This window comes from Balaenoptera acutorostrata, chromosome 2 (genome assembly GCF_949987535.1).
Source record: "Balaenoptera acutorostrata chromosome 2, mBalAcu1.1, whole genome shotgun sequence".
Taxonomy (NCBI): Eukaryota; Metazoa; Chordata; class Mammalia; order Artiodactyla; family Balaenopteridae; genus Balaenoptera; species Balaenoptera acutorostrata.
Window position 1 is genome coordinate 142,036,060 of NC_080065.1, and position 26,019 is coordinate 142,062,078.

Below are 26,019 nucleotides of genomic sequence, written 5' to 3' on the forward strand. Positions count from 1 at the left end.
TACAGGTTTTTTCTTCTCTGAAGATTCCCTTTAGTAGAGTTATATTGTTTTCATAACAAAATTTTAAATGTCTTGCAAACTTTACATGGTGTCAAAGGTAGGAGTGCTTAAGAATCACCTGAGGAGCTTATTTAAAATGTGTATTCCCAGGCTCTAGCCAGAGAGATTCTGATTCTACAGATCTAGGGAATGGCTGCATTTTTAACAAGCATCCCAGATCATTTTGTTGGAAGCAGTGCACTGACCACATCTGAAAGACACCACCATATCTAGTGTCTCAGAGACACTTAAAAATGTATAGAGTTGGAATATTATGTGTGCCAAAACAGCCCAGCTTTGCATTGTCCTAAGGACTCTGGCCAATATTCCACTATCATTGTTGGGGAAACAGTAAGAAAGTTTAAAACAAAGACTCCATATTCACAAAAATGTTTTCTCTCCCTGGTTTATATAGTGAAATATTACTAAAAGGTACAGCTTGGATCATTTTTCTTTTGCCTTTAAGCAAACTTGGAGCTATCTAATAAAAGCAACCCAGGCACTAACAGTTATGTATCTCCAGTTCTCTTACAGTCCCTATGTATCCTGTAACTTACTCCATGCCTTTCTAATAGGCCCAACACAAGTTCAGCTATAATCTGCCTTCGTGAGTGAAGCTCAGTCATTTCAAACTCTACAGCTGCATTGCACAATGTGCACAAGCATAGATCTGCATAGATCCAGCTGATTCTATACTCACTGTATTCACTAGAATGATCAGTTTATCTCAGTTTGCCCAGGAATTTTCTGGTTTTATCACTGGTCCTAGGTCCCATGACCTCCACCCCTGCAACCCCTCAGTACTGGGCAAACCAGGACGGTTAGTCACCCCCATACCTTTCCATTGCCTGTGACCCATGTAATTATGCACAGCTTAAAAGACCCTTTCCAGGAGGGGTTATCAGCCTCCACAGACAGTGTCCCAGGGAATACAGGCACGAACATAGCTTTTGGAAGATCTTACTCCGAAAAAGAATATATATAAAATGCTGTTCATTATTTTTCAGAAATAAAACATTTCCCTGAAGTGGTTTCAGAGGAGCCAGGGATTTAAGGTGCAGCAAATGGTCCTCCTCCTACATTCCCATCTCCCCCTTTTTCCTGCAAGCATTCATCATTTAGTGAAAAGTTTACTAAGATTTGTGTGTGTTACCCATCAGAAAAGAGACACGTAGGGTTTGGTCAGGCAGTTAGAATGAGGAAAGTAGAGATAAAGGGTAAATCTGTCTAGAGGATGTGGAATTTTTCATCAAGTAGAATTAGAAAGTAACTCCTTCCACACTTGTTTTCAGAAAAGTAGTTTTATTGTGAAACTCTTGGAATTTCTCTAAAACCCTAAAAAGTTAAGATGAGTCAGAAAGCTAGAAAAGGATGTTTCTCAGCAGAGTCTGTTCTAACATGTAGGACAGATTTTTCAGAATTATGCTGTTCACATCAAAATTATACTACTTTAAAATATTGCAAGTAATGCATAGAACCCCCAGAATTTCATTTTGAAATCATTTCCAAACTGGAACTTTCAAAAGTAGCTTGTATTTTTGGCTCAGGAATAATCCTTCTGACAGCTGGTTTTCACTGTGAAAAATACACTTATATGGGAATTTAGCACATTTGCCCACTCAAATTCTTGGGTGCAATATCAACTTTCATTAAAAAGTCAGTTTAGTGGACAATCAAAATTTATAACAACTCTAGGTTTCAGTTCTTCTGTCTTTTAAGACCATCAGATATTTAATGCAGAATACAGTTTAATTAGCCACCACCTTCTTTCAGTAAAGGATTTAACGATTTTTTCCGATCAATGCAGAAAACCATATGTGAAGCCAATGACTGAAAACCGAAGCAACAGCCATAAGCAGCATTTTCCGGAGTGAAATCTGTTAGTAGACATTATGTTAAAAGAAAAAAGGATACTCACGCTCAGGTAGGGGAGCACTGAGATAAACAGAGCTCAACATGTTTCTTCACGTCAAGATTTTTGAGAAGCTTTGCAAAGACGATAGGCATTGGCACTCTCCAAGGTGGGGACACAGCATATATTTCCCAAAATTATTTGACCAAATATTGTCAGAATATCTAAAAGGTTTGGGTTCCAACTAACACCCTTAGAAAAAGACTGTTCTTGACTTTCTAAATTTGATAATTCAACTACTTGAAGTTGGGACTAAATCTATTTTCAGTCTATTTGCAGGGAAAAGAATTTTTATTTGCAAATAAGAAGGGCAGATTTGTCCAAAGCACAAAACAGTCTGAGTGACATTCAACACACTTTGAAAGGAAGTTATTCTTATTACAAATATGGTTACCTCCAATTTACAATAAGAATAAATGAGGCCTTGAAACCTATTAGAAAGTGCTTGTGGTTTCAAGCTTAGAGAATTTCACTTTGATGACTTGGAGAGGCAAATGAATTCATTCCAATAGGGCAGGGTTTTGTTTAGTCTATAGGTCTCTAGTCAGAGCTAACAGTGGTTTGAAGAGCTATAAATGAGCAGATATGGGCATCTGCAGCTAGGCATGCTTAACTGCTATTGGATATTGTTTCACCTAAGAGATACCCATATTTCCCAGACCAAATTATATTGTGGATCTGAAGCAATCTAAACTGACTTCTGATCCCAGCATTAAGGGAGAGAAGGAAGAAGATTAAAAGAGTAGCCCTGACTCAATAGCCATTAAAATGAAGATTGGGGAAGGACTAGCCTGAACACAGATAGTTAGGACACACTGAACTATCCTCTATATTATTCCACTGCCTTACAAAGGGATTCCCCCAACAAATTTGTCTATAAGAACAAGGTCTGTTGAAGATATTGCCTCACACCTCTCAGAATGGCTATAACCAAAAAGCCTACAAATAACAAATGTTGGCACAGACGTGGAAAAAAGGGAACCCTAGTACACTGTTTTTAGAAATGTAAACTGGTGAAGCCACTACGGAAAACAGCATGAAGGTTCCTCAAAAAACTAAAAATAGAGCCATCATATGATCCAGCAATTCCACTCCTGGGTATATATCCAAAGAAAAGGAAAACATTAATTCGAAAAGATAGACGCACCCCAATGTTCACAGCAGCATTGTTCTTTTCACTGCAAATAGACTGAAAATAGATTTAGTCCCAACTTTCAAGTAGCTGAATTACCAAATTTAGAAAGTCAAGAGCAGTCTTTCTCTAAAGGTGTTAGCTGGAACCCAAGCCTTTTAGATATTCTGACAATATTTGGTCAAATAATTTCGGGAAATACAAGATGTGGAAGCAAACTAAGTGTCCATCAATAGATGAATAGATAAAGAAGATAAACACACACACACACACACACACACACACAAATGGAATATTACTCAGCCATAAAAAGAATGAAATGTTGCCATTTGCAACAACATGGATGGAGCTGGAGGGTATTATGCCTTTTTTTTTTTTTTTTTTTTTTGGCCACATCACGCAGCATGAGGGATCTTAGTTCCCCGACCAGGAGGGACCCGTGTCCCCTGCAGTGGAAGCGCAGAGTCCTAACCACTGAACCGCAAGGAAATTCCCTATTATGCTTAATGAAATAAGTCAGACAGAGAAAGACAAATACTGTATGTTTTCACTTACATGAGGAATCTAAAAAATAAAACAAACAACTATAGCAAAACAGAAACAGACTCACAGGATAAAGAACAAACTAGTGATTACCAGTGAGTACAGGGAATGGGAGAGGGGCAAGATAGGGATAGGGGATTAAGAGGTACAAACTACTTTGTATAAAACAAGCTACGAGGATATAGTGTACAGCACAGGGAATATAGCCAGTATTTTATAATAACTTTAAATGGAGTATAATCTATAAAAACATTGAATCACTGTTTATACCTGAAACTAATATAAATTGTAAATGAGCTATACTTCAGTAAAAAAAAGAATAAAGTTTGTGATCAAAACCCAGTTCAGTCACTAAGGTGTGATTAAAATGAAATGGGATAAAATGGCTCAAACTGTCACATACAAAGGTGTAGACATCTGTCATGGTGTAGACGTCAAATGTGCTGTAGCTCCAATGTGAAGTTACATGTTTATTCTCTACCAAGAAATTCAAGTTTTGGTCTTTAACCACATTCAAATGATATGGCACAGAGTAATAATAAATATAAAATGTGAAAATAAAAATTTTATTGGGAAGAGGAAATGTTACATACAATTAAGTATATGGTTGATGAAATGTATCATACAGTAACAGCCTTTGCTTAAGGAACAGGTTTAGTAAAGGAAGAAGTTGGAAGCTTAGAATAGGTTTCCATACATAATTTCCAAGCAGTTTTAAGTAAAAGATCTCAATTTGCATAAATTACACAGATCATTTGAGAGAAAAGTGTATTGGTTTGTGGCTATTTCTGATCATCAATTCACTTTGTGTCTTGTAGATCTCTTTTACCCTGATCCCAACTCTGGTGGTTCTGATCCTGTTCTAATATGGTTCTCTCCATCCATAAGTGGGCATTTACCCAGAGGCCACATCGCAAATAGGATTTTTTTGCTCATTGTGAATTAAACAAATTCCATGTGCTCTTAAATGAACTCCATGGTTTTAAAGACAGCTGCCTGGGGCCTGGTCAACGCGAGCTCGGGGCTGGGTCGCCCGCGCCGCCGTCAGGTTGCTAGGATGATTATGCAGATCTCTCAGATATAGGGAAAAAATTCAGCCACCTCACCCAGATTCTGCAATCCCTACGAGGCTGCATCTGAAATACTGAAGAGCCGTGTGGATGAAAGGCTCTTGGTGCTCCAGCCAGGCATCAGGGCTGTGCCTCTGAGGTGGGAGAGCCAACTTCAGGACACTGGTCCACAAGAGACCTCCCAGCTCCACGTAATACCAAACGGCAAAAATCTCTCAGAGATCTCCATCTCAACATCAAGACCCAGCTTCACTCAACGACCAGCAAGCTACAGTGCTGGACACCCTATGCCAAACAACTAGCAAGACAGGAACACAGCCCCATCCATTAGCAGAGAGGCTGCCTAAAATCATAATAAGACCACAGACACCCCAAAACACACCACCAGACGTGGACGTGCCCACCAGAAAGACAAGATCCAGCCTCATTCACCAGAACTCAGGCACTAGTTCCCTCCACCAGGAAGCCTACACAACCCACTGAACCAACCTTAGCCACTGGGGACAGATACCAAAAACAACGGGAACTATGAACCTGCAGCCTGTGAAAAGGAGACCCCAAACACAGTAAGATAAGCAAAACGAGACGACAGAAAAACACACAGCAGATGAAGGAGCAGGGTCAAAACATACCAGACCTAACAAATGAAGAGGAAATAGGTAGTCTACCTGAAAAGACAGCTGCCTGAACCAAATCTGGAAGAGCTCTTCCATTTAGGGAGTGCTTAAGTCATAGGTACACATCTGTAAAGAGTTTGGAAATGGCATCATAATATGTGCACACCATCTTTGCTGATACAGTTTCAAGTAAGCTAATAGGATCTGTACAATTCTAGAGACTATTAAGTAAAAATGAATATCTGCATGTGGTATGGAACCCATTCTCATTTGAACAATACTCATTTTGCTTATTTCTATCTCCCAAACAGAAAACATCCAACAAGAACAATTTTCTCTATGTTTATTTAATTATAACAAAAGTAGAACAATGCATACCAAATGTAAAAAGATATCCAAAAAAGATGATGAAAATGTTTAGGAACAGAAATGACTAATTTAGCTGAAGGAATTACTCAGGTTCCATTAAAACACATTTGCAACTTATAATTGGTTATCAGTGTAAATTAAATTTAGTAACTGAGTCCCAATTTACTACTAAAAGTTATCAAAATATTTTCAAAATGTTACATAAAAACTGAAACATCCATAAGTATTACATAAACACCAAACAAAACATCATATAAAGAAAAATAAATGTATCCTGAGATAAAATACAAATCACACTTGTCATGCCAGAATATACACCCCCCCTTTCCCCTCACATATAATTGTGAGGATTCAGTGTTTTGCACGTTCCAAGATAAAGTAATGATAATATACGCTGATGCAAATTTCAGCCATAAAAATAAACTACTTCATATCTTAAATATTCCTATGATGAAACATCAGGATTCCAGTTTCACTAATCAAAACTTTATGAAGGCATAAATTGCATTTGGTTTTGACTCCTCAGATCATGGCTAAAAACTCTCAGCAAAGCATTCTAGGCTTTTTTTCTCACATCAAGTGACCCAGAATATATTTTAAGAAATGTTTATTTTCTGTGCATATTTGTTTTATAATTATAAATTCCTGAGCACTTTTTCTTCTTCCTCCTCATCACTGTCAGTGACATTGACTTGCTGGATGTTAGAGGGAATTGATGTCGGGGCCGTGAAGACACTTTCCAAGGCTCCAGGGTCCAGCTGAGGCACGGGATTTAAGTATTCTTCCCCACTGCGGCTATGACTGTTACAGTAACAGGTTCCATCCATGCTCTCACAACTCCGAGAATCTTCGCCGTGAGCACGTTCATCTGGGTAGTCTCTAAAAAGATAGTCTCTATTTAAAGCTGAAAACATAGTCTCATGTTTTTGGTATCTGTCTTCATAATAACCAAGGCATTCTGGCACTGAACTTGGAAAATTTCCATAGCCAAAAGGAGGCCGACTATAAGGGCACGTGCTGTAGCAGAAAGACAAAAAAGGAATTCGATCATAACTTGTCCACATGTTGCCTTGTATACAGATTAACTGAGCAAGTTTAACTGGGGCCTAGAGAGCTCCCAAGATAACTTTCTGCAACTACTTCATGTACTCATCCACATGTTGCCTAGTCCCAACATAAAACAATTGGCAAAGTAAGCTTATAACTATTACCTATTATCAGCCTCAGGTTTCTTACCTTTGGCAGCCTTGATAAAGAAAAATTACTTATCTGGGCCTTTCTCTCATGATGCCTTATGCCATGTAAGGTTTTAGAAATGCAGGTACCTGCTGTGCTGTGCTAAATATTGACACTTAGTAAGCAGTGTAACAATTGTTCTTACTAGTATTTGAAGCAAAATTTACAGGAGGTGGGGGGAAATGTATAACTGGGTTGAAATCAAGAGATCTTGGGGATGGGGGAGGGCACTCGAACAGAGGATAACAACTTAATTTTTAAATTCACATTCAATAATTAATTATATTAAAACACTCAATACCAGAAAGATTTAGAACTGATATTAAACTGTGGTTTTAGAGATCTTTTCCAAAAAAAAATTTGGAGTGTGGGAATGTGAAGAATTGAAAAGATTAATTTGCTGTTTTACAAACTAATGGTTTTTCTTGTAAGGCAAATCTAAAAATTCTGCCATTCAAACCCATTTGTCAATTTTTTAAAGAAAGTATTACTCCACCTTTCAAAGGCACAGAACAGGAATCATAGGGAGAGTTACGTAGAAAAGTCCAACCAAAAGTTGCCTGGACTCATGGACTCCATCTAGTGACAGATAATATAAGCATAATAATCATGCTCATTAGCAAAACCCAAGACAAGCTGGGTGTTTCATTTCATGCTCCCACATTTTTTTTTTAAAAGGTCAACTTTGTCTCCTTCCCTTTAAAAATATAAGTATGACTGACATAATAGACTATCATCTCAAATTCTTTGGAAATATAGGGTTTCTTCAGTGGTTGGTGTCCTACCCCCAAATCTTCAAGTGCTAGGGACCCTGCCCGTGTTCAATATCACCTAGTTTCTGAAACGTTTCAGGTTTCCATTCCTACTGCCACATCCTCATTCAGGCATTTTTAATTTAATACATACGTCCTGAATACATTGTACTTGCAGCTACTATGACTTTGCTCCGTAGCTCTTCCACCTTTAGATCTCTCCATCCATTGGATTCCACAAATACTTCAAGGGTGTGCTCAAATCTACTTCCTCCACAAAGCCTTCTTCTCTTCAGCTAGGAACAATTCACCTACTAACTATTCTTTTAGGACTCAATATAGGCAAGATATTACACAAGGTTTGGTGGAGAATTTAATTTAAAAAAAATCTAAAATCCAGGTAGTATATACTTGATATGTGCTAAAGTGTGCTATAATGCAAACATCACATGGCTATATTGGTGTGGTAAAAACAAGTTAGTATTATATTTGGAGAACAAAAAGATCAGTAAAGATAAGAGTAATCCTGGACTTCCCAGGTGGCATAGTGGTTAAGAATCTGCCTGCCAATACAGGAGACACAGGTTCGAGCCCTGGTCTGGGAAGATCTCACATGCCGCGGAGCAACTAAGCCCGTATGCCACAACTACTGAACCTGCACTCTAGAGCCCATAAGCCACAACTACTGAGCCTGCGTGCCACAACTACTGAAGCCTGTGTGCCTAGAGCCAGTGCTTCGCAACAAGAGAAGCCACCCCAATGAGAAGCCCGCGCACCACAACGAAGAGTAGCCCCTGCTTGCTGCAACTAGAGAAAGCCCGCATGCAGCAACGAAGACCCAACACAGCCAAAAATAAATAAATAACTTTATTGCAAAAAAAAAAAGAGTAATCCTAAAAGGTTACATGGATGAAAATGAATACCTAGAGAAGCATCATGGTGTAGTGGGAAAAGCAATTCTGAGGGGTGTGTAGTGATATTGCAATGTTGTTTAAAGTTGCAATTCCCTAATGATATATGATGTGGAGAATCTTTTCATATGCTTAATTGTCATCTGTATATGTTCTCTGGTGAGGTATCTGATCAGGTCTTTTGTCCATTTTTAACTGGGTTGTTCATTTTCTTTTTTTTTTTTTTTCCACACACACACACTGTATTTTATTTTTACAAGAGATAGATAGACTGACACCAAGCATTGTACATGGATGACCACAACAAAAGCAACAATGATTGCAATTACCAAACATGAAACACACTTATACTATGTCATAATATTGACATTCAGTCCAGTAATCCTCCACTGTAACAGCTCCTTTACTTTGCAGTGAAAATTGATTTGTATATTCTTTTCCTCTGAGTCCTTGTGGGATTTCTTTTTTTTAATTCAGACAGAAAGTCACAAAAATTATACTCATCCTCATCAGTTCACTCAGTCCCATGTAATTAATTTCTTTTTTTTCATCTTGATCTTTTGTTAGCAGTTTTATGAGTTCATCAGTTTTTCATTAGAGTTCTGAAAATGCTTATTCATTCAGTTCAGCAGTACAGTCAGTTACCAGAAACCTGTACTTGTCAGAGTCTTTTCCATGAATTTCTTGAAGATGAAACTCTTTTATAGGAACATATTTGCAAAATCATCAGAGTACACCCAGAACTGTCTGTAAATGACAAAAGACTTAAAAATGACCATGGTTAAAGATTTGATGAAAGTTCATAATAATGCAGTTGACAAGAAAATTAGTTATTTCTGAGATATACATTTTAAAGTAATAACTAGGATTATTACTTATAACATTATACCAGAACATATAAGATTTTTAGAAGTTTCCTGTAATGTCTGAAACATTTATATTAACATATTTCCATACATATTTCCATACAAATACAAATATAAGATTTTTAGAAATTTCATGTAATGTCTGAAACATTTATATCAACATATTTCCATACATATTTCCATACAAATACAAATATAAGATTTTTAGAAATTTCATGTAATGTCTGAAACATTTATATTAACATATTTCCATACATATTTCCATACAAATACAAATATAAGATTTTTAGAAATTTCATGTAATGTCTGAAACATTTATATTAACATATTTTCATACATATTTCCATACAAATACAAGATTTTTAGAAATATCATGTAATGTCTGAAACATTTATATTAACATATTTCCATACATATTTCCATACAAATACAAATATAAGATTTTTAGAAATTTCATGTAATGTCTGAAACATTTATATTAACATATTTCCATACAAATAACCCAATGAAAGTTTAGTATTAGTTGTTTTGTTTGTTTTTTTATACTGCAGGTTCTTATTAGGCATCAGTTTTATACACATCAGTGTATACATGTCAATCCCAATCGCCCAATTCAGCACATCACCATCCCCACCTCATCGCAGTTTTCCCCCCTTGGTGTCCATATGTCCATTCTCTACATCTGTGTCTCAACTTCTGCCCTGCAAACTGGCTCATCTGTACCATTTTTCTACGTTCCACATACATGCATTAACATACGATATTTGTTTTTCTCTTTCTGACTTACTTCACTCTGTATGACAGTCTCTAGATCCATCCACTTCTCAACAAATGACTCAATTTCGTTCCTTTTTATGGCTGAATAATATTCCATCGTATATATGTACCACAACTTCTTTATCCATTCGTCTGTTGATGGGCATTTAGGTTGCTTCCATGACCTGGCTATTGTAAATAGTGCTGCAATGAACATTCGGGTGCACGTGTCTTTTTGAATTACGGTTTTCTCTGGGTATATGCCCAGTAGTGGGATTGCTGGGTCATATGGTAATTCTATTTTTAGTTTTTTAAGGAACCTCCATATTGTTCTCCATAGTGGCTGTATCAATTTACATTCCCACCAACAGTGCAAGAGGGTTCCCTTTTCTCCACACCCTCTCCAGCATTTGTTGTTTGTAGATTTTCTGATGATGCCCATTCTAACAGGAGTGAGGTGATACCTCATTGTAGTTTTGATTTGCATTTCTCTAATAATTAGTGATGTTGAGCATCTTTTCATGTGCTTCGTGGCCGTCTGTATGTCTTCTTTGGAGAAATGTCTATTTAGGTCTTCTGCCCATTTTTGGATTGGGGTGTTTGTTTCTTTGATATTGAGCTGAATGAGCTGTTTATATATTTTGGAGATTAATCCTTTGTCCGTTGATTCATTTGCAAATATTTTCTCCCATTCTGAGGGTTGTCTTTTCGTCTTGTTTATGGTTTCCTTTGCTGTGCAAAAGCTTTGAAGTTTCATTAGGTCCCACTTGTTTATTTTTGTTTTTATTTCCATTACTCTAGGAGGTGGATCGAAAAAGATCTTGCTGTGATTTATGTCAAAGAGTGTTCTTCCTATGTTTTCCTCTAAGAGTTTTATAGTGTCCAGTCTTATATTTAGGTCTCTAATCCATTTTGAGTTTATTTTTGTGTATGGTGTTAGGGAGTATTCTAATTTCATTCTTTTACATGTGGCTGTCCAGTTTTCCCAGCACCACTTATTGAAGAGACTGTCTTTTCTCCATTGTATATCTTTGCCTCCTTTGTCATAGATTAGTTGACCATAGGTGCGTGGGTTAATCTCTGGGCTTTCTATCTTGTTCCATTGATCTATGTTTCTGTTTTTGTGCCAGTACCATATTGTCTTGATTACTGTAGCTTTGTAGTATAGTCTGAAGTCAGGGAGTCTGATTCCTCCAGCTCCATTTTTTTGCCTCAAGACTGCTTTGGCTATTCGGGGTCTTTTGTGTCTCCATACAAATTTTAAGATGATTTGTTCTAGCTCCGTAAAAAATGCCATTGGTAATTTGATAGGGATTGCATTGAATCTGTAGATTGCTTTGGGTAGTATACTCATTTTCACAATGTTGATTCTTCCAATCCAAGAACATGGTATATCTCTCCATCTGTTGGTATCATCTTTAATTTCTTTCATCAGTGTCTTATAGTTTTCTGCATACAGGTCTTTTGCCTCCCTAGGTAGGTTTATTCCTAGGTATTTTATTCTTTTTGTTGCAATGGTAAATGGGAGTGTTTCCATAATTTCTCTTTCAGATTTTTCATCATTAGTGTATAGGAATGCAAGAGATTTCTGTGCATTAATTTTGTAACCTGCAACTTTACCATATTCATTAATTAGCTCTAGCAGTTTTCTGGTGGCAGTTTTAGGATTCTCTATGTATAGTATCATGTCATCCGCAAACAGTGACAGTTTTACTTCTTCTTTTCCAATTTGTATTCCTTTTATTTCTTTTTCTTCTCTGATTGCCGTGGCTAGGACTTCCAGAACTATGTTGAATAATAGTGGTGAGAGTGGACATCCTTGTCTCGTTCCTGATCTTAGAGGAAATGCTTTCAGTTTTTCACCATTGAGAATGATGTTTGCTGTGGGTTTGTCATATATGGCCTTTATTATGTTGAGGTAGGTTCCCTCTATGCCCACTTTCTGGAGAGTTTTTATCATAAATGGGTGTTGAATTTTGTCAAAAGCTTTTTCTGCATCTATTGAGATGATCATATGGTTTTTATTCTTCAATTTGTTAATATGGTGTATCACATTGATTGATTTGCGTATATTGAAGAATCCTTGCATCCCTGGGATAAATCCCACTTGATCGTGGTGTACGATCCTTTTAATGTGTTGTTGGATTCTGTTTGCTAGTATTTTGTTGAGGATTTTTGCATCTATATTCATCAGTGATATTGGTCTGTAATTTTCTTTTTTTGTAGTGTCTTTGTCTGGTTTTGGTATCAGGGTGATTGTGGCCTCATAGAATGAGTTTGGGAGAGTTCCTTCCTCTGCAATTTTTTGGAAGAGTTTGAGAAGGATGGGTGTTAGCTCTTCTCTAAATGTTTGATAGAATTCACCTGTGAAGCCATCTGGTCCTGGACTTTTGTTTGTTGGAAGATTTTTAATCACAGTTTCAATTTCATTACTTGTGATTGGCCTGTTGATATTTTCTGTTTCTTCCTGATTCAGTCTTGGAAGGTTATACCTTTCTAAGAATTTGTCCATTTCTTCCAGGTTGTCCATTTTATTGGCATAAAGTTGCTTGTAGTAGTCTCTTAGGATGTTTTGTATTTCTGCAGTGTCTGTTGTAACTTCTCCTTTTTCATTTCTGATTTTATTGATTTGAGTCCTCTCCCTCTTTTTCTTGATGAGTCTGGCTAATGGCTTATCAATTTTGTTTATCTTCTCAAAGAACCAACTTTTAGTTTTATTGATCTTTGCTATTGTTTTCTTTGTTTCTATTTCATTTATTTCTGCTCTGATCTTTATGATTTCTTTCCTTCTGCTAACTTTGGGTTTTGTTTGTTCTTCTTTCTCTAGTTTCTTTAGGTGTAAAGTTAGATTGTTTACTTGAGATTTTTCTTGTTTCTTTAGGTAGGCTTGTATAGCTATAAACTTCCCTCTTAGAACCGCTTTTGCTGCATCCCATAGGTTTTGGGTCGTCGTGTTTTCATTGTCATTTGTCTCTAGGTATTTTTTTATTTCCTGTTTGATTCCTTCAGTGATCTCTTGGTTATTTAGTAACGTATTGTTTAGCCTCCATGTGTTTGTCTTTTTTACGTTTTTTTCCCTGTGATTCATTTCTAATCTCATAGCGTTGTGGTCAGAAAAGATGCTTGATATGATTTTAATTTTCTTAAATTTACTGAGGCTTGATTTGTGACCCAAGATGTGATCTATCCTGGAGAATGTTCCGTGTGCACTTGAGAAGAACGTGTAATCTGCCGTTTTTGGATGGAATGTCCTATATATATCAATTAAATCTATCTGGTCTATTGTGTCATTTAAAGCTTCTGTTTCCTTATTTATTTTCATTTTGGATGATCTGTCCATTGGTGTAAGTGAGGTGTTAAAGTCCCCCACTATTATTGTGTTACTGTCGATTTCCTCTTTTATAGCTGTTAGCAGTTGCCTTATGTATTGAGGTGCTCCTATGTTGGGTGCATATATATTTATAATTGTTATATCTTCTTCTTGGATTGATCCCTGGATCATTATGTAGTGTCCTTCCTTGTCTCTTGTAACATTCTTTATTTTAAAGTCTATTTTATCTGATATGAGTATAGCTACTCCAGCTTTCTTTTGATTTCCATTTGCATGGAATATCTTTTTCCATCCCCTCACTTTCAGTCTGTATGTGTCCCTAGGTCTGAAGTGGGTCTCTTGTAGACAGCATATATATGGGTCTTGTTTTTGTATCCATTCAGCCAGTCTATGTCTTTTGGTTGGGGCATTTAATCCATTCACGTTTAAGGTAATTATCGATATGTATGTTCCTATGACCATTTTCTTAATTGTTTTGGGTTTGTTTTTGTAGGTCCTTTTCTTCTCTTGTGTTTCCCACTTAGAGAAGTTCCTTTAGCATTTGTTGTAGAGCTGGTTTGGTGGTGCTGAATTCTCTTAGCTTTTGCTTGTCTGTAAAGCTTTTGATTTCTCCATCAAATCTAAATGAGATCCTTGCTGGGTAGAGTAATCTTGGTTGTAGGTTCTTCCCTTTCATCACTTTAAGTATTTCATGCCACTCCCTTCTGGCTTGCAGAGTTTCTGCTGAGAAATCAGCTGTTAACCTTATGGGGGTTCCCTTGTATGTTATTTGTCGTTTTTCCCTTGCTGCTTTCAATAATTTTTCTTTGTCTTTAATTTTTGCCACTTTGATTACTATGTGTCTCGGCGTGTTTCTCCTTGGGTTTATTCTGTATGGGACTCTCTGCGCTTCCTGGACTTGGGTGGCTATTTCCTTTCCCATGTTAGGGAAGTTTTCGATTATAATCTCTTCAAATATTTTCTCTGGTCCTTTCTCTCTCTCTTCTCCTTCTGGGACCCCTATAATGCGAATGTTGTTGCGTTTAATGTTGTCCCAGAGGTCTCTTAGGCTGTCTTCATTTCTTTTTAGTCTTTTTTCTTTAGTCTGTTCCGCAGCAGTGAATTCCACCATTCTGTCTTCCAGGTCACTTATCCGTTCTTCTGCCTCAGTTATTCTTCTATTGATTCCTTCTAGTGTAGTTTTCATTTCAGTTATTGTATTGGTCATCTCTGTTTGTTTGTTCTTTAATTCTTCTAGGTCTTTGTTAATCATTTCTTGCATCTTCTCAATCTTTGCCTCCATTCTTATTCCGAGGTCCTGGATCATCTTCACCATCATTATTCTGAATTCTTTTTCTGGAAGGTTGCCTATCTCCACTTCATTTAGTTGTTTTTCTGGGGTTTTTTCTTGTTCCTTCATCTGGTACATAGCCCTCTGCCTTTTCATCTTCTCTGTCTTTCTGTAACTGTGGTTTTTGGTCCACAGGCTGCAGGATTGTAGTTTTTCTTGCTTCTGTTGTCTGCCCTCTGGTGGTTGAGGCTATCTAAGAGGCTTGATGGGAGGCTCTGGTGGTGGGTAGAGCTGACTGTTGCTGTGGTGGTCAGAGCTCAGTAAAACCTTAATCCACTTGACTGTTGATGGGTGGGGCTGGGTTCCCTCCCTGTTGCTGTGGCGATCAGAGCCCAGTAAAACCTTAATCCACTTGACTGTTGATGGGTGGGGCTGGGTTCCCTCCCTGTTGGTTGTTTTGCCTGAGGCAACCCAACACTGGAGCCTACCCGTGCTCTTTGGTGGGGTTAATGGCAGACTCTGGGAGGGCTCACGCCAAGGAGAACTTCCCAGGACCTCTGCTGCCAGTGTCCTTATCCCCACGGTGAAACAGAGCCACCACTCGCCTCTGCAGGAGACCCCCCAACACCAGCAGGTACGTCTGGTTCAGTCTCCCCCAGGGTCACTGCTCCTTCCCCTGGGTCCCGATGCACACATTACTTTGTGTGTGCCCTCCAAGAGTGGGGTCTCTGTTTCCCCCAGTCCTGTCACAGTCCTGCAATCAATTCCCACTAGACTTCAAAGTCTGATTCTCTAGGAATTCCTCCTCCCTTTGCCGGACCCCCAGGTTGGGAAGCCTGAGGTGGGGCTCAGAACCTTCACTCCAGTGGGTGGACTTCTGTGGTATAAGTGTTCGCCAGTCTGTGAGTCACCCACCCAGCAGTTATGGGATTTGATTTTACTCTGATTGCGCCCCTCCTACCGTCTCACTGTGGCTTCTCCTCTTTCCTTGGACGTGGGGTGTCCTCCTTGGTGAAGTCCAGGGTCTTCCTGTCAATGATTGTCCAGCAGCCAGTTGTGATTCTGGTGCTCTCGCAAGAGGGAGTGAGAGCACGTCCTTCTACTCCGCCATCTTGGTTAATCTCCCATTTTCTTATTATTGAATTTTCAGAGTTCTTTGTATATTTGGATAACAGTCCTTTATCAGATACACCTTTTGAAAATATTTTCTCCTAGTCTGTGGCTTGTCTCCTCTTTCTCTTGATACCATGTTTTTTGATACAAAGTAGCTTTGTAGTAAGTTTGAGGTCAAGAATTCTGAGTCCTCCAACTCTGTTTTCCTTTTTCAAGATTGTTTTAACTATTCCAGGTCACTTACAATTCCATGTAAATTTTAGGATCAGCTTTTCCGTTTCTGCAAAAAAGCCGCTGGGATTTTGAAAAGGACTGTATTGATTTTGTAAATCCCTTTGGGAAGTATTGCCATCTTAATAATAAGTCTGCCAATGCATATACATGAATACCTTTCCATTTATTTCAGTCTTCTTTATTTCAGCAATGTTTTATAGTTTTCAGTTTACAAGTTTTGCATCTCCTTGGTTAGATTTATTCCTAAGTGTTTTACTCTTTTTGATGCTATTGTAAAAAGAATTGTATTCTCAATTTCCTTTTTTGAGTGCTTATTGCTTGTGTACAGAAATACAAGTGAATTTTGTATATTGATCTTATACCCTTCAACTTTGCTGAATTCATTCATTCACTCTAATAAATTTTTGTGGATTCTTTAGGATTTTCTATATACAGGATTTTCCATATATAGTATCATGTGTGAAAAGAGGTAATTTTACTTCTTTTCCATTTTAGATGTCTTTTTTTCTTGCCTAATTGCTCTGGCTGGAACTTCTAGTACAATGTTGAACAGCAGTGGTGAAAGCAGACGTCCTTGTCTTGTTCCCAGTCTTAGGGGGAAAGCTTTTTTGGTCCTTTATCATTGAGTATGATGTTAACTGTCGGTTTTTGATAAATGCCTTTTATCATGTAGAAGAAGTTCCCTTCTACTCCTAGTTTGCTAAGTTTTGAAATCAGGAATTGATTTTTATCATCAAAAGGTGTTGGATTTTATCAAATACTTTTTCGGCATCAATTGAAATGATCAGTTGGTTTTGTTCCTTCATTCTTTTAATGAAATGTATTACCCTGATTGATTTCCTGATGTTGAACCACACTTACAATTTCTGGGGAAAATCCCACTTGGTCTTGGTGTATAATCCTTTTAATATGCTGCTGGATTCAGTTTGCTAGTATTTTGTTGATTCTGTAATTTTCTTTCTTGTGATATCTTTTTCTAGCTTTGGTAACAGAGTAATGCTGGCTTTAGAATCGTTCCCTCTTATATATTTTGGAAGAATGTGAGAAGGATTAGTGTTAATTCTTCTTTAAAAGTTTGGTAGAATTCACCAGTGAAGCTATCTAGTCCAGGGCTTTTCTTTGTTGGGAGGTTTCTAATTACTGATTCAATCTCTTGATATACACCTGTTCAGATTTCCTATTTCTTCTTGAGGCAGTATTGGTAATTCATGTATTTGTCCATTTCGTCTAGGTTATCTAACTTGTTGGTGTACAATTATTCATTATTATCCTATAATCATTTTTATGTGAGGTCAGAGTAATGTACCCAGTTTCATATCTGATTTTAGTAATTTATGTCTTCTCTCCTTTTTTCTTAGCTTAGCTATAAAAGTTTGTCAATTTTGTTGATCTTTTCAAAAAGCCAACTTTTGTTGACCTTTTTTTCTCTATTTCATTAAACTCCCTATTGTTTTTCTATTCTTTACTTCATTTATCTCTACTCTAATCTTTATTATTTCTTTCCTTCTGCTAGCTTTGGGTTTTATTTGCTCTTCTTTTTCTAGTTCCTTAAGGTATAAAGTTAGGTTGTTAATTTGACATCTTTCTTTTTAAATGTAGGCCAGGGCGGCTATGAATTCCTCTATCAGCACTGCTTTTGCTATATAATTCCTTAACTTTTGGTATGTTGTGTTTTCATTTTCATTCATTTCAAAGTGTTTTCTAATTTTCCTTGTGATGTATTATTTGACCCATTGGTTAAGAGTGTGTTGTTTAATTTCCAATATTTGTGAATTTTCCAGTTTTTCTTTCTGTAATTGATGACTAGTTTCATTCCATCATGGTTAGAGAAGAAACTTTGTATGGTTTCAATCTTTTAAAAATTTCTGAGACTCATTTTGTGATCTAACATATGGTCCATCCTATAGAATATACATTTTCACTTGAGAAGAATTTATATCCAGTTGTTGCGTGGAGACCATGTATTTCTGTTAGATCTAGTTGGTTTAAAGTATCATACAGTCTTCTATTTCATTTTGGATCTTCATCATTTTTGGATGGATGGTCTTCCGTTCATTATTTAAAGTATCCACAGCTAATATCATACTCAATGGTAAAAAGTTTAAAGCTTTTCCTCTAAGATAAAGAACAGAACAAGGATGCCCACTCTTGCCACTTATTCAACATAGTACTGGGAGCCCTAGCCACAGCAATTAGGCAAGTAAAAGATATACAAGGCATCCAAATTGGAAAGAAAGAAGTAAAACGGTCTCTATTTGCAAATGACATAATAATATATCTAGGAAAACCTAAACACTCAACCAAAAAAACTGTTAGAATTAGTCAGTGAACTCAGTAAAGTTGCAGGATACAAAATCAATATACAAAAATCAGTTGCATTTCTATACACTAACAGCGAACTGTCAGAAAAAGAAATTAAGAAAAACAATTCCATTTACAATTGCATCAAAAAGAATAAAATACCTAGGAATAAATTTAACCAAGGATGTGAAAGACCTGTACACTGAAAACTATAAGACACTGATGAAAAAAATGGAAGAAAACACAAATAAATGGAAAGATATTCTGTGCTCATGGATTGGAAGAAATAATATTGTTAAAATATCCATACAACCCAAAGCAATCTACAGATTCAGTGAAATACCTATCAAAATCCAATGGCATTTTTCACAGAAATAGAACAAACAATCCCAAATGCTTTCTGGAAACATGAAAGACAGTGAATAGTCAAAGCAATCTTGAGAAAGAAGAACAAAGCTGGAGGCATTATATGCTCTGATTTCAAACTATATTACAAAACTATAGTAACCAAAACAGTATGGTATTGGCATAAAAACAGACACATAGATCAATGGAACAGAAAACAGAGCTATAAAAAAGCCCATGCATATGTGGCTAATTAATTCATGGTTATTAATTAACTAACAAAAATAGATAATTGGGAAAAGACAGTAGCTTCAAAAAATGGTGTTGGAAAAACTGGACAGCCACATGCAAAAGAATGAAACTGGACCCCATCTTACATCATACACAAAAATCAAGTCAAAATGGATTAAAGACTTAAACATAAGACCTAGAGCTTTAAAACTCCTAGAAGAAAACATAGGCAATAAGCTCCTTGACATGTGAATTGGCAGTTTGTTTGTTTTTTTTTTTTTTTGATTTGACACCAAAAGCAAAGGCAACAAAAGCAAAAATAAACAAGTGGGACTACATCAAACTGAAAAGCTTCTGTACTGTAAAGGAAACCATCAACAAAATGAAAAGGCAACTTACCGAATGGGAGAAAATATTTGCAAATCATACATCTGATAAACAATTAATATACAAAATACATAAAGAATTTATATAACTCAATAGCAAAAAAAAAAATCTGATTTAAAAATGGGCAGAGGAGCTAAACAGACATTTTCTTCCCAAAGAAGACATACAGATGGCCAACAGGTACATGAAAAGGTGCTCAAGAACTTCCCTGGTGGTGCAGTGATTAAGAATTCACCTACCAATGCAGGGGACATGGGTTCGACCCCTGGTCTGGGAAGATCACACACGCTGGAGCAACTAAGCCTGTGCACCACAACTACTGAGCCTGTGGTCTAGACCCCACGAGCCACAACTACTGAGCCTGCGCACCACGACTACTGACGCCCACGCACCCTAGAGTCCGCATACCACAACAACTGAGCCCACGTGCTGCAACTACTGAAGCCTGTGTACCTAGAGCCCATACTCCACAACAAGAGAAGCCACCGCAATGAGAAGCCCACATACCTCAATGAAGAGTAGCACCTGCTCGCCACAACTAGAGAAAGGCCATGCGCAGCAACGAAGACCCAATGCAGCCAAAAAAAAAAAAAGGTGCTCAAGGGCTTCCCTGGTGGTGCAGTGGTTGAGAAACTGCCTGCCAATGCAGGGGACATGGGTTCGAGCCCTGGTCTGGGAAGATCCCACATGCCGTGGAGCAACTGGGCCCATGAGCCACAACTACTGAGCCTGCGCATCTGGAGCCTGTGCTCCGCAACAAGAGAGGCCACGATAGTGAGTGGTCCGCGCACCGCAACGAAGAGTGGCCCCCACTTGCCACAACTAGAGAAAGCCCTCGCACAGAAATGAAGACCCAATGCAGCCAAAAAGAAAGAAAGAAAGAAAGAAAGAAGCTTTCATTTAAAAAAAAAAAAAAAAGGTGCTCAAAATCACAATTATCAGGGAAATACACATTAAAACCACAATGATATCAGGAAATGCTGCCATTTGCAACAACATGGATGGACCTTGAGGACATTATACTAAGTGAAATAAGTCAGAGAAAGACAAATACCATATGGGTTCACTTACATGAGGAGTCTAAAAACAAACAAACAAAACAAAGAAAACCAAATCATAGATACAGAGAACAGTTTGTGGTTGCCAGAGATTGGGAGTGAGAGGTGAGCAAAATGGATAAAAGTGGTCAAAATATACAAACTTATTTATAAAACAAGTAAGTCCTCAGGATGTAATGCACAGCACAGTGACTATAGTTAATAATACTGTATTGTATTTCTGAAAGTTTCTAAGAGATTAAATCTTAAAAGTTCTCATCACAAGAAAAATAATTATGTTGTGTACTGAGACTAATATAATGTTATATGTCAATTATATCTCAACAAAAAATAAATAAAGTAGTGAAGTCTTCAACAATTATTGCATAACTGTGTATTTCTCCCTTCAATTCTGTCAATTTTTGCTTCATATATTTTGGGGTACTGTTGTTATATATGTATGTGATTATAATTGCTATATCTTCTTAACATTTTATTATTATTTTTGGCTGTGTTGGGTCCTTGTTGCTGTGCGCAGGCTTTCTCTAGTTGCAGCAAGTGGGGGCTACTCTTCATTGTGGTGTGCGGGCTTCTCATTGTGGTGGCTTCCCTTGTTGCAGAGCACGGGCTCTAGGCACGCGGGCTTCAGTAGTTGCAGCATGTGGGCTCAGTAGTTGCAGCACATGGGCTCTAGGTGCACAGGTTTCAGTAGTTGCAGCATGCAGGCTCAGTAGTTGTGGCACATGGGCCCTAAAGTGCGTGGGCTTCAGTAGTTGCAACGCCTGGGCTCAGTAGTTGTGGCACACAGGCTTAGTTGCTCCATGGCATGTGGGATCTTCCCAAACCAGGGATCAAACCTGTGTCCCCTGCATTGGAAAGCGAATTCTTAACCACTGTGCCACCAGGGAAGTTCCTTCTTAACGTTTTAAAATAGATATGTGGGAGTTCCCTGGTGGCCTAGTGGTTAGGATTCCAGGCTTTCACTGCTGTGGCCTGGGTTCAATCCCTGGTCAGGGAACTGAGATCCTACATGTTACGTAGCATGGCCAATAAATAAATAAATAAATAAATAAATAAATAAATAAATAAAATATGTAATGTCTTTGTCTCTTGTAACAATTTTGACATAAAGTCTATTTTGTTAAATATTATTATAGCCACCTCAGCTCTCTTTTGGTTACTACTTGCAAGGAATATCTGTTTCTATTTTTTCACTTCAGCCTATTTGTGTCATTGGATCTAAAGTGAGTCTCTTGTGGGAATTCCCTGGTGGTCCAGTGGTTAGGGCTCTGTGTTTCCATTGCAGGGGGCACAGGCTTAATCCCTGGTCAGGGAACTAAGATGCCCACAAGCCACATGGTGCAGCCAAAAAAAAAAAAAATCTGCTCAGTGAATATCATGTTTATTTTTTAAAATAAATAAAGTGAGTCTCTTAGAGACAAGATTTAGTGTGATTATTTTTTAAATTCATTCTGCCAATCTACCTTTTAATTTAATCCATTTAAAGGGATTACTGATAAGGAAATACTTACTCTGCCTTTTTTCTTTTTTTTGGCTGTACCACGTGGCATGCGGGATCTTAGTTCCCGAGCTGGGGTGCAGGGGTGCAGTGGAAGCATGGAGTCCTATCCACCACCCCCAGGGAATTCCTTCAAATATTTTTAAGTTATTTTCTTAAGTGGTTACCATGGGGATTATAATTAACATCTTAAATTTATAACAATCTAGTTTGAATTGATACTAAGTTACCTTCATTAGCATATCAAAATTTTGCTTGTATACACTGCCTTCCTTCCTTTGTATTGCTACTGTCCTAAATTATGTATTTATACATTTTATATCTATTAACATAGATTTTATAATAGATGTTTTATGCATTTGCTTTTAAAATCATATAGAAAAAAGTTACTAACCAAAAATACAATTATACTTGGCTTTTAAAAACAAAAGAAGGACTTCCCTGGTGGTCTAGTGGTGAAGACTCTGTGCTTCCACTATAGGAGGCACAGCTTTGATCCCTGGTTGGGGAACTAAGATCCTGCATGTCATCTGGCAAGGCCAAAAAAACAAAAGAAAAAAGATGCTTGGCTTTTGTATCTGTTATTTTAGTAACTTTTGTCAGTGTTCTTTATTTCTTTGTTTGGCTTTGAGTTACTGTCTACTGCCTTTTCATTTTATTCTGAAATACTTCCTTTAGCATTCCTTGTAGGGTAGGTTTACTGGTGATGAACTTCCTCTACTTTTGTTTATCTGGGAATATCTTAATTTCTCCTTTTTTTTTTTTTGGCCACACTGCGTGGCTTGTGGGATCCTAGTTTCCCAACCAGGGATCAAATCTGGGGCCCTGGCAGTGAGAGTGCTGAGTCCTAACCACTGGACTGCCAGGGAATTCCCTCTCCTTCATTTCTTTTCTTTCTTTCTTTCTTTCTTTTTCTTTTTTTGGCTGTGTTGGGTCTTCGTTGCTGCACACAGGCTTTCTCTAGTTGTAGTGAGCGGGGGCTACTCTTCGTTGTGGTGTGCGGACTTCTCACTGCAGTGGCTTCTCTTATTGCAGAGCACGGGCTCTAGGCACGCAGGCTTCAGTAGTTGTGGCGCACGGGCTTAGTTGCTCTGCGGCATGTGGGATCTTCCCGGACCAGGGACCGAACCCGTGTCCCCTGCATTGGCAGGCAGATTCTTATCCACTGCACCACCAGGGAAGCTCTCCTTCATTTCTGAAGGGTAGTTTTGTTGGTTATAGAATTCTTGGTTGACGGTTTCTTTTCTTTCAGCACTATGCTATGCCACTGTCTTTTGACTTCCGTGGCTTCTGATGAGAAACTGGCTGTTGACCTTATTGAGAATCTCCTGTACAAGATTAGTCACTTCCCTCTTGCTGTTTTCAAGATTCTCTCCTTCTTTGGCTTTGACAGCTTGATTATAATGTATCTCTTTGAATTTACCCTACTTAGTGTTCACTGAGCTTCTTGGATTCCTATCTTTCTTTAAATTTTGGAAGTTTTGGGTCAAGCTATTTACAAGTCTTCTTCAGCCTTGACTTCCTATTTACACAGAGCCTAAAAAGCAGTCAGAGGTGAAAGCTTAGGGTCTTCTCCAGTGTTTGCTGAACATGTGTCTAGCCCTGGATATGCTAGCTCTGGATATGTTTGTGCCCTGTGTACTGATTCCTCAGTATACATGGGAGTTTTTCAAAGCCTCTATTCCCCCATATATCTCCTTTCCCAGTCTCTTCTAGGCTTTTCAGTCTGTCTGCTGCTTGTCCTGTCTGTTGTCCCTTAACCCAGGCAGCTGTGGACAGTACATACCTTTAAATATTTTCCACAAACACTAGCTGGGAGGCCACTCCAGCTCTAAGGAGAGTCAAACTAAGGTAAGCCCCTGAGCCAATTCCTCAGGAAGTCACCAGACAGGTCAAAAATGCACAACCATAATGCTTTAAGAACAAGGTCTGTACTGCCTCCTCTAATAGCAACAAGTCACACCAGGAACATGGGTCACCATCCCCTTGGCCATCACTGAACTAGAAAATGTGAGATGGCTGTGGCAAAAATGCCACAGTGCTCTCTTATCAGAATTTAGCAGCTTCTTTCTTCATTAAGCACCCCTCCAGCTGATTCTGAGAGTTTTTGCCAGCTTAATTATTGCTTCAGTGGAGAGAGAGATTCTTGGGGCTCCCTATTCTGTAACTCTCAGTGACATTCTACCTCAGTGGTGTTTTGTACTTTTCAGAATATAAGTTTTGCACTTATTTTGTTAAATTGATTCCTAAGGTTTTTAAATTCTATTTTATTGTAGATGGAATTGTTTTCTCAATTTCATTTTCTATTTATTCATTGCTACTGTACAGAAATGCAACTGTTTTATATATATTAGTCTTATATCCTGAAAACTTGAATTCATTTGTTACTTATAATAGCTTCTTTTGTGGATTCCTCAGGGTTTTCTATATATAAGATCGTGCAATATATAAATATAATTTTATTTCTTCCTTTACAATCTAGATACCTTTTATTTATTTTTCATGTCTAATTATCCTGGATTAAACCTCCAATAAAATGTTGAATAGAAGTGGTAAAAATGTACATCCTTGTCTTATTCTTGATCTTAAGTGGGTCTTGCTGATCTCCAGTCTTTGCCATTAAGTATAATGTTAGTTAGGGTTTTTTTGGTAGATGCCCTTTAACTAGTTGAGGAAGTTTCTTTGTATTCCTAGTTTGCTGGAATACTTCATGTTCAACATGAATAAGTGCTCAGTTTTGTCATGCTTTTTTTCTGGGTTTATTGAGATGATTGTGTGGTTTTGTCCCTTATCCTATTGATATGGTATATTACATTAATCGATTTTCGAATGTTAAACAACTCATATTCCTGGAATAAATCCAAGTTGGTTACAGTGTCTAACCCTTTTGTTATGCTGCTGAATTCAGTTTGCTAGTATTTTGTTGAGGATTTTTGTCTCTGTATTCATTAGAGATATTGACCTTCAGTTTTTCCTTCTTATGTTGTCTTTCTCTGGTTTTGGTAGCAGAGCAATATTGGCCTCATGGAATGAGGCCCTCCCACGTTTTGGAAGAGTCTGAGTATAAAATGTGTCTACTGTAGACAACATATAGTTAAGATCTTGATTTTTATCCAGTTATACAATATCTGCCTTTTGATTGTTTAATCATTAACAGTTAATGTGATTATTGAAACAGCTGGATTCATGTCTGCCATTTTATTTTTTGTTTTCTATGTGTCTTGTATTTTCCTTGTGGCCTTCTATTCCTTCTTTACTGCTTTCTTCTGCAAGAAGTAAATATTTTCTAGAATAACTTTTTAGTTCCTTTAACAACTTTTCCACTATTTTTTCGCTATTTTCTTAGTGGTTGCTCTAGGGTTAATCATATACATCTTACCTTACCTGAATCAACTTCAGATTTTTACTAACTTAATTCCAGTAAAATATAGAAATTTTTAAAAATATGTATTTATTTTGGCTGCACTGGGTCTTAGCTGCGGCATACAGGATCTTCGTTGCAGCATGCAGGATCTTTAGTTGCGGCATGCATGCAGGATCTAGTTCCCTGACCAGGGATTGAACCCAGGCTCCCTGCGTTGGGAGCGTGGAGTCTTACCCACTAGACCAACAGGGAAGTCCCAAAATATAGAAATGTTGCTTGTATATAGCTCTACTCCTTCTTCCCCCTTTTTGTACTACTATTGTTATATAAATTATAGCTATATTTGTTATAAAACCAGCAATCTATTGGTATGATTATTAATTTATATAATTTTATGCCTATTAAATAAGCTGAGAAGAGAAAGGAGAGCAAATATGTACTCTGAAGTTTGTTATATTAACCTTTTTATTCACTGCTGCTGGTTCTCTTCATTTTTTCCTGTGGATTCAAGTTACCATCTGCCGTCATTTCCTTACTCTAAAACAACTTTGCCTCCACCTACTTCCTTATGCTTTTATTATCAAATATATTACATTTCTATATGTTATAGGTCCCCCAAAACAATTATTTGCATATTGTTTTATACAACTGCTTTTAAAACCAGTCAAAAGAAGATTTATACTG

General features: G+C 37.5%; 1 protein-coding gene across 2 annotated transcripts in view; it reads right to left on the minus strand.

Moving 5' to 3' along the window:
- Window positions 1-5,775: 5,775 nt before the first annotated feature.
- Window positions 5,776-26,019, minus strand: part of SOX30 (SRY-box transcription factor 30) — a 40,034-nt gene continuing 19,790 nt past the window's right edge. Inside the window, exon 5 of one of the 2 annotated variants that reach the window (XM_007165545.2) lies at window positions 5,776-6,699. In XM_007165545.2, the coding sequence (XP_007165607.2) occupies window positions 6,318-6,699 (382 nt within the window). In that variant the 3' untranslated portion in view covers window positions 5,776-6,317. The remainder of the gene's footprint in view (window positions 6,700-26,019) is intronic. The other variant, XM_057540956.1, reaches the window with a different exon arrangement.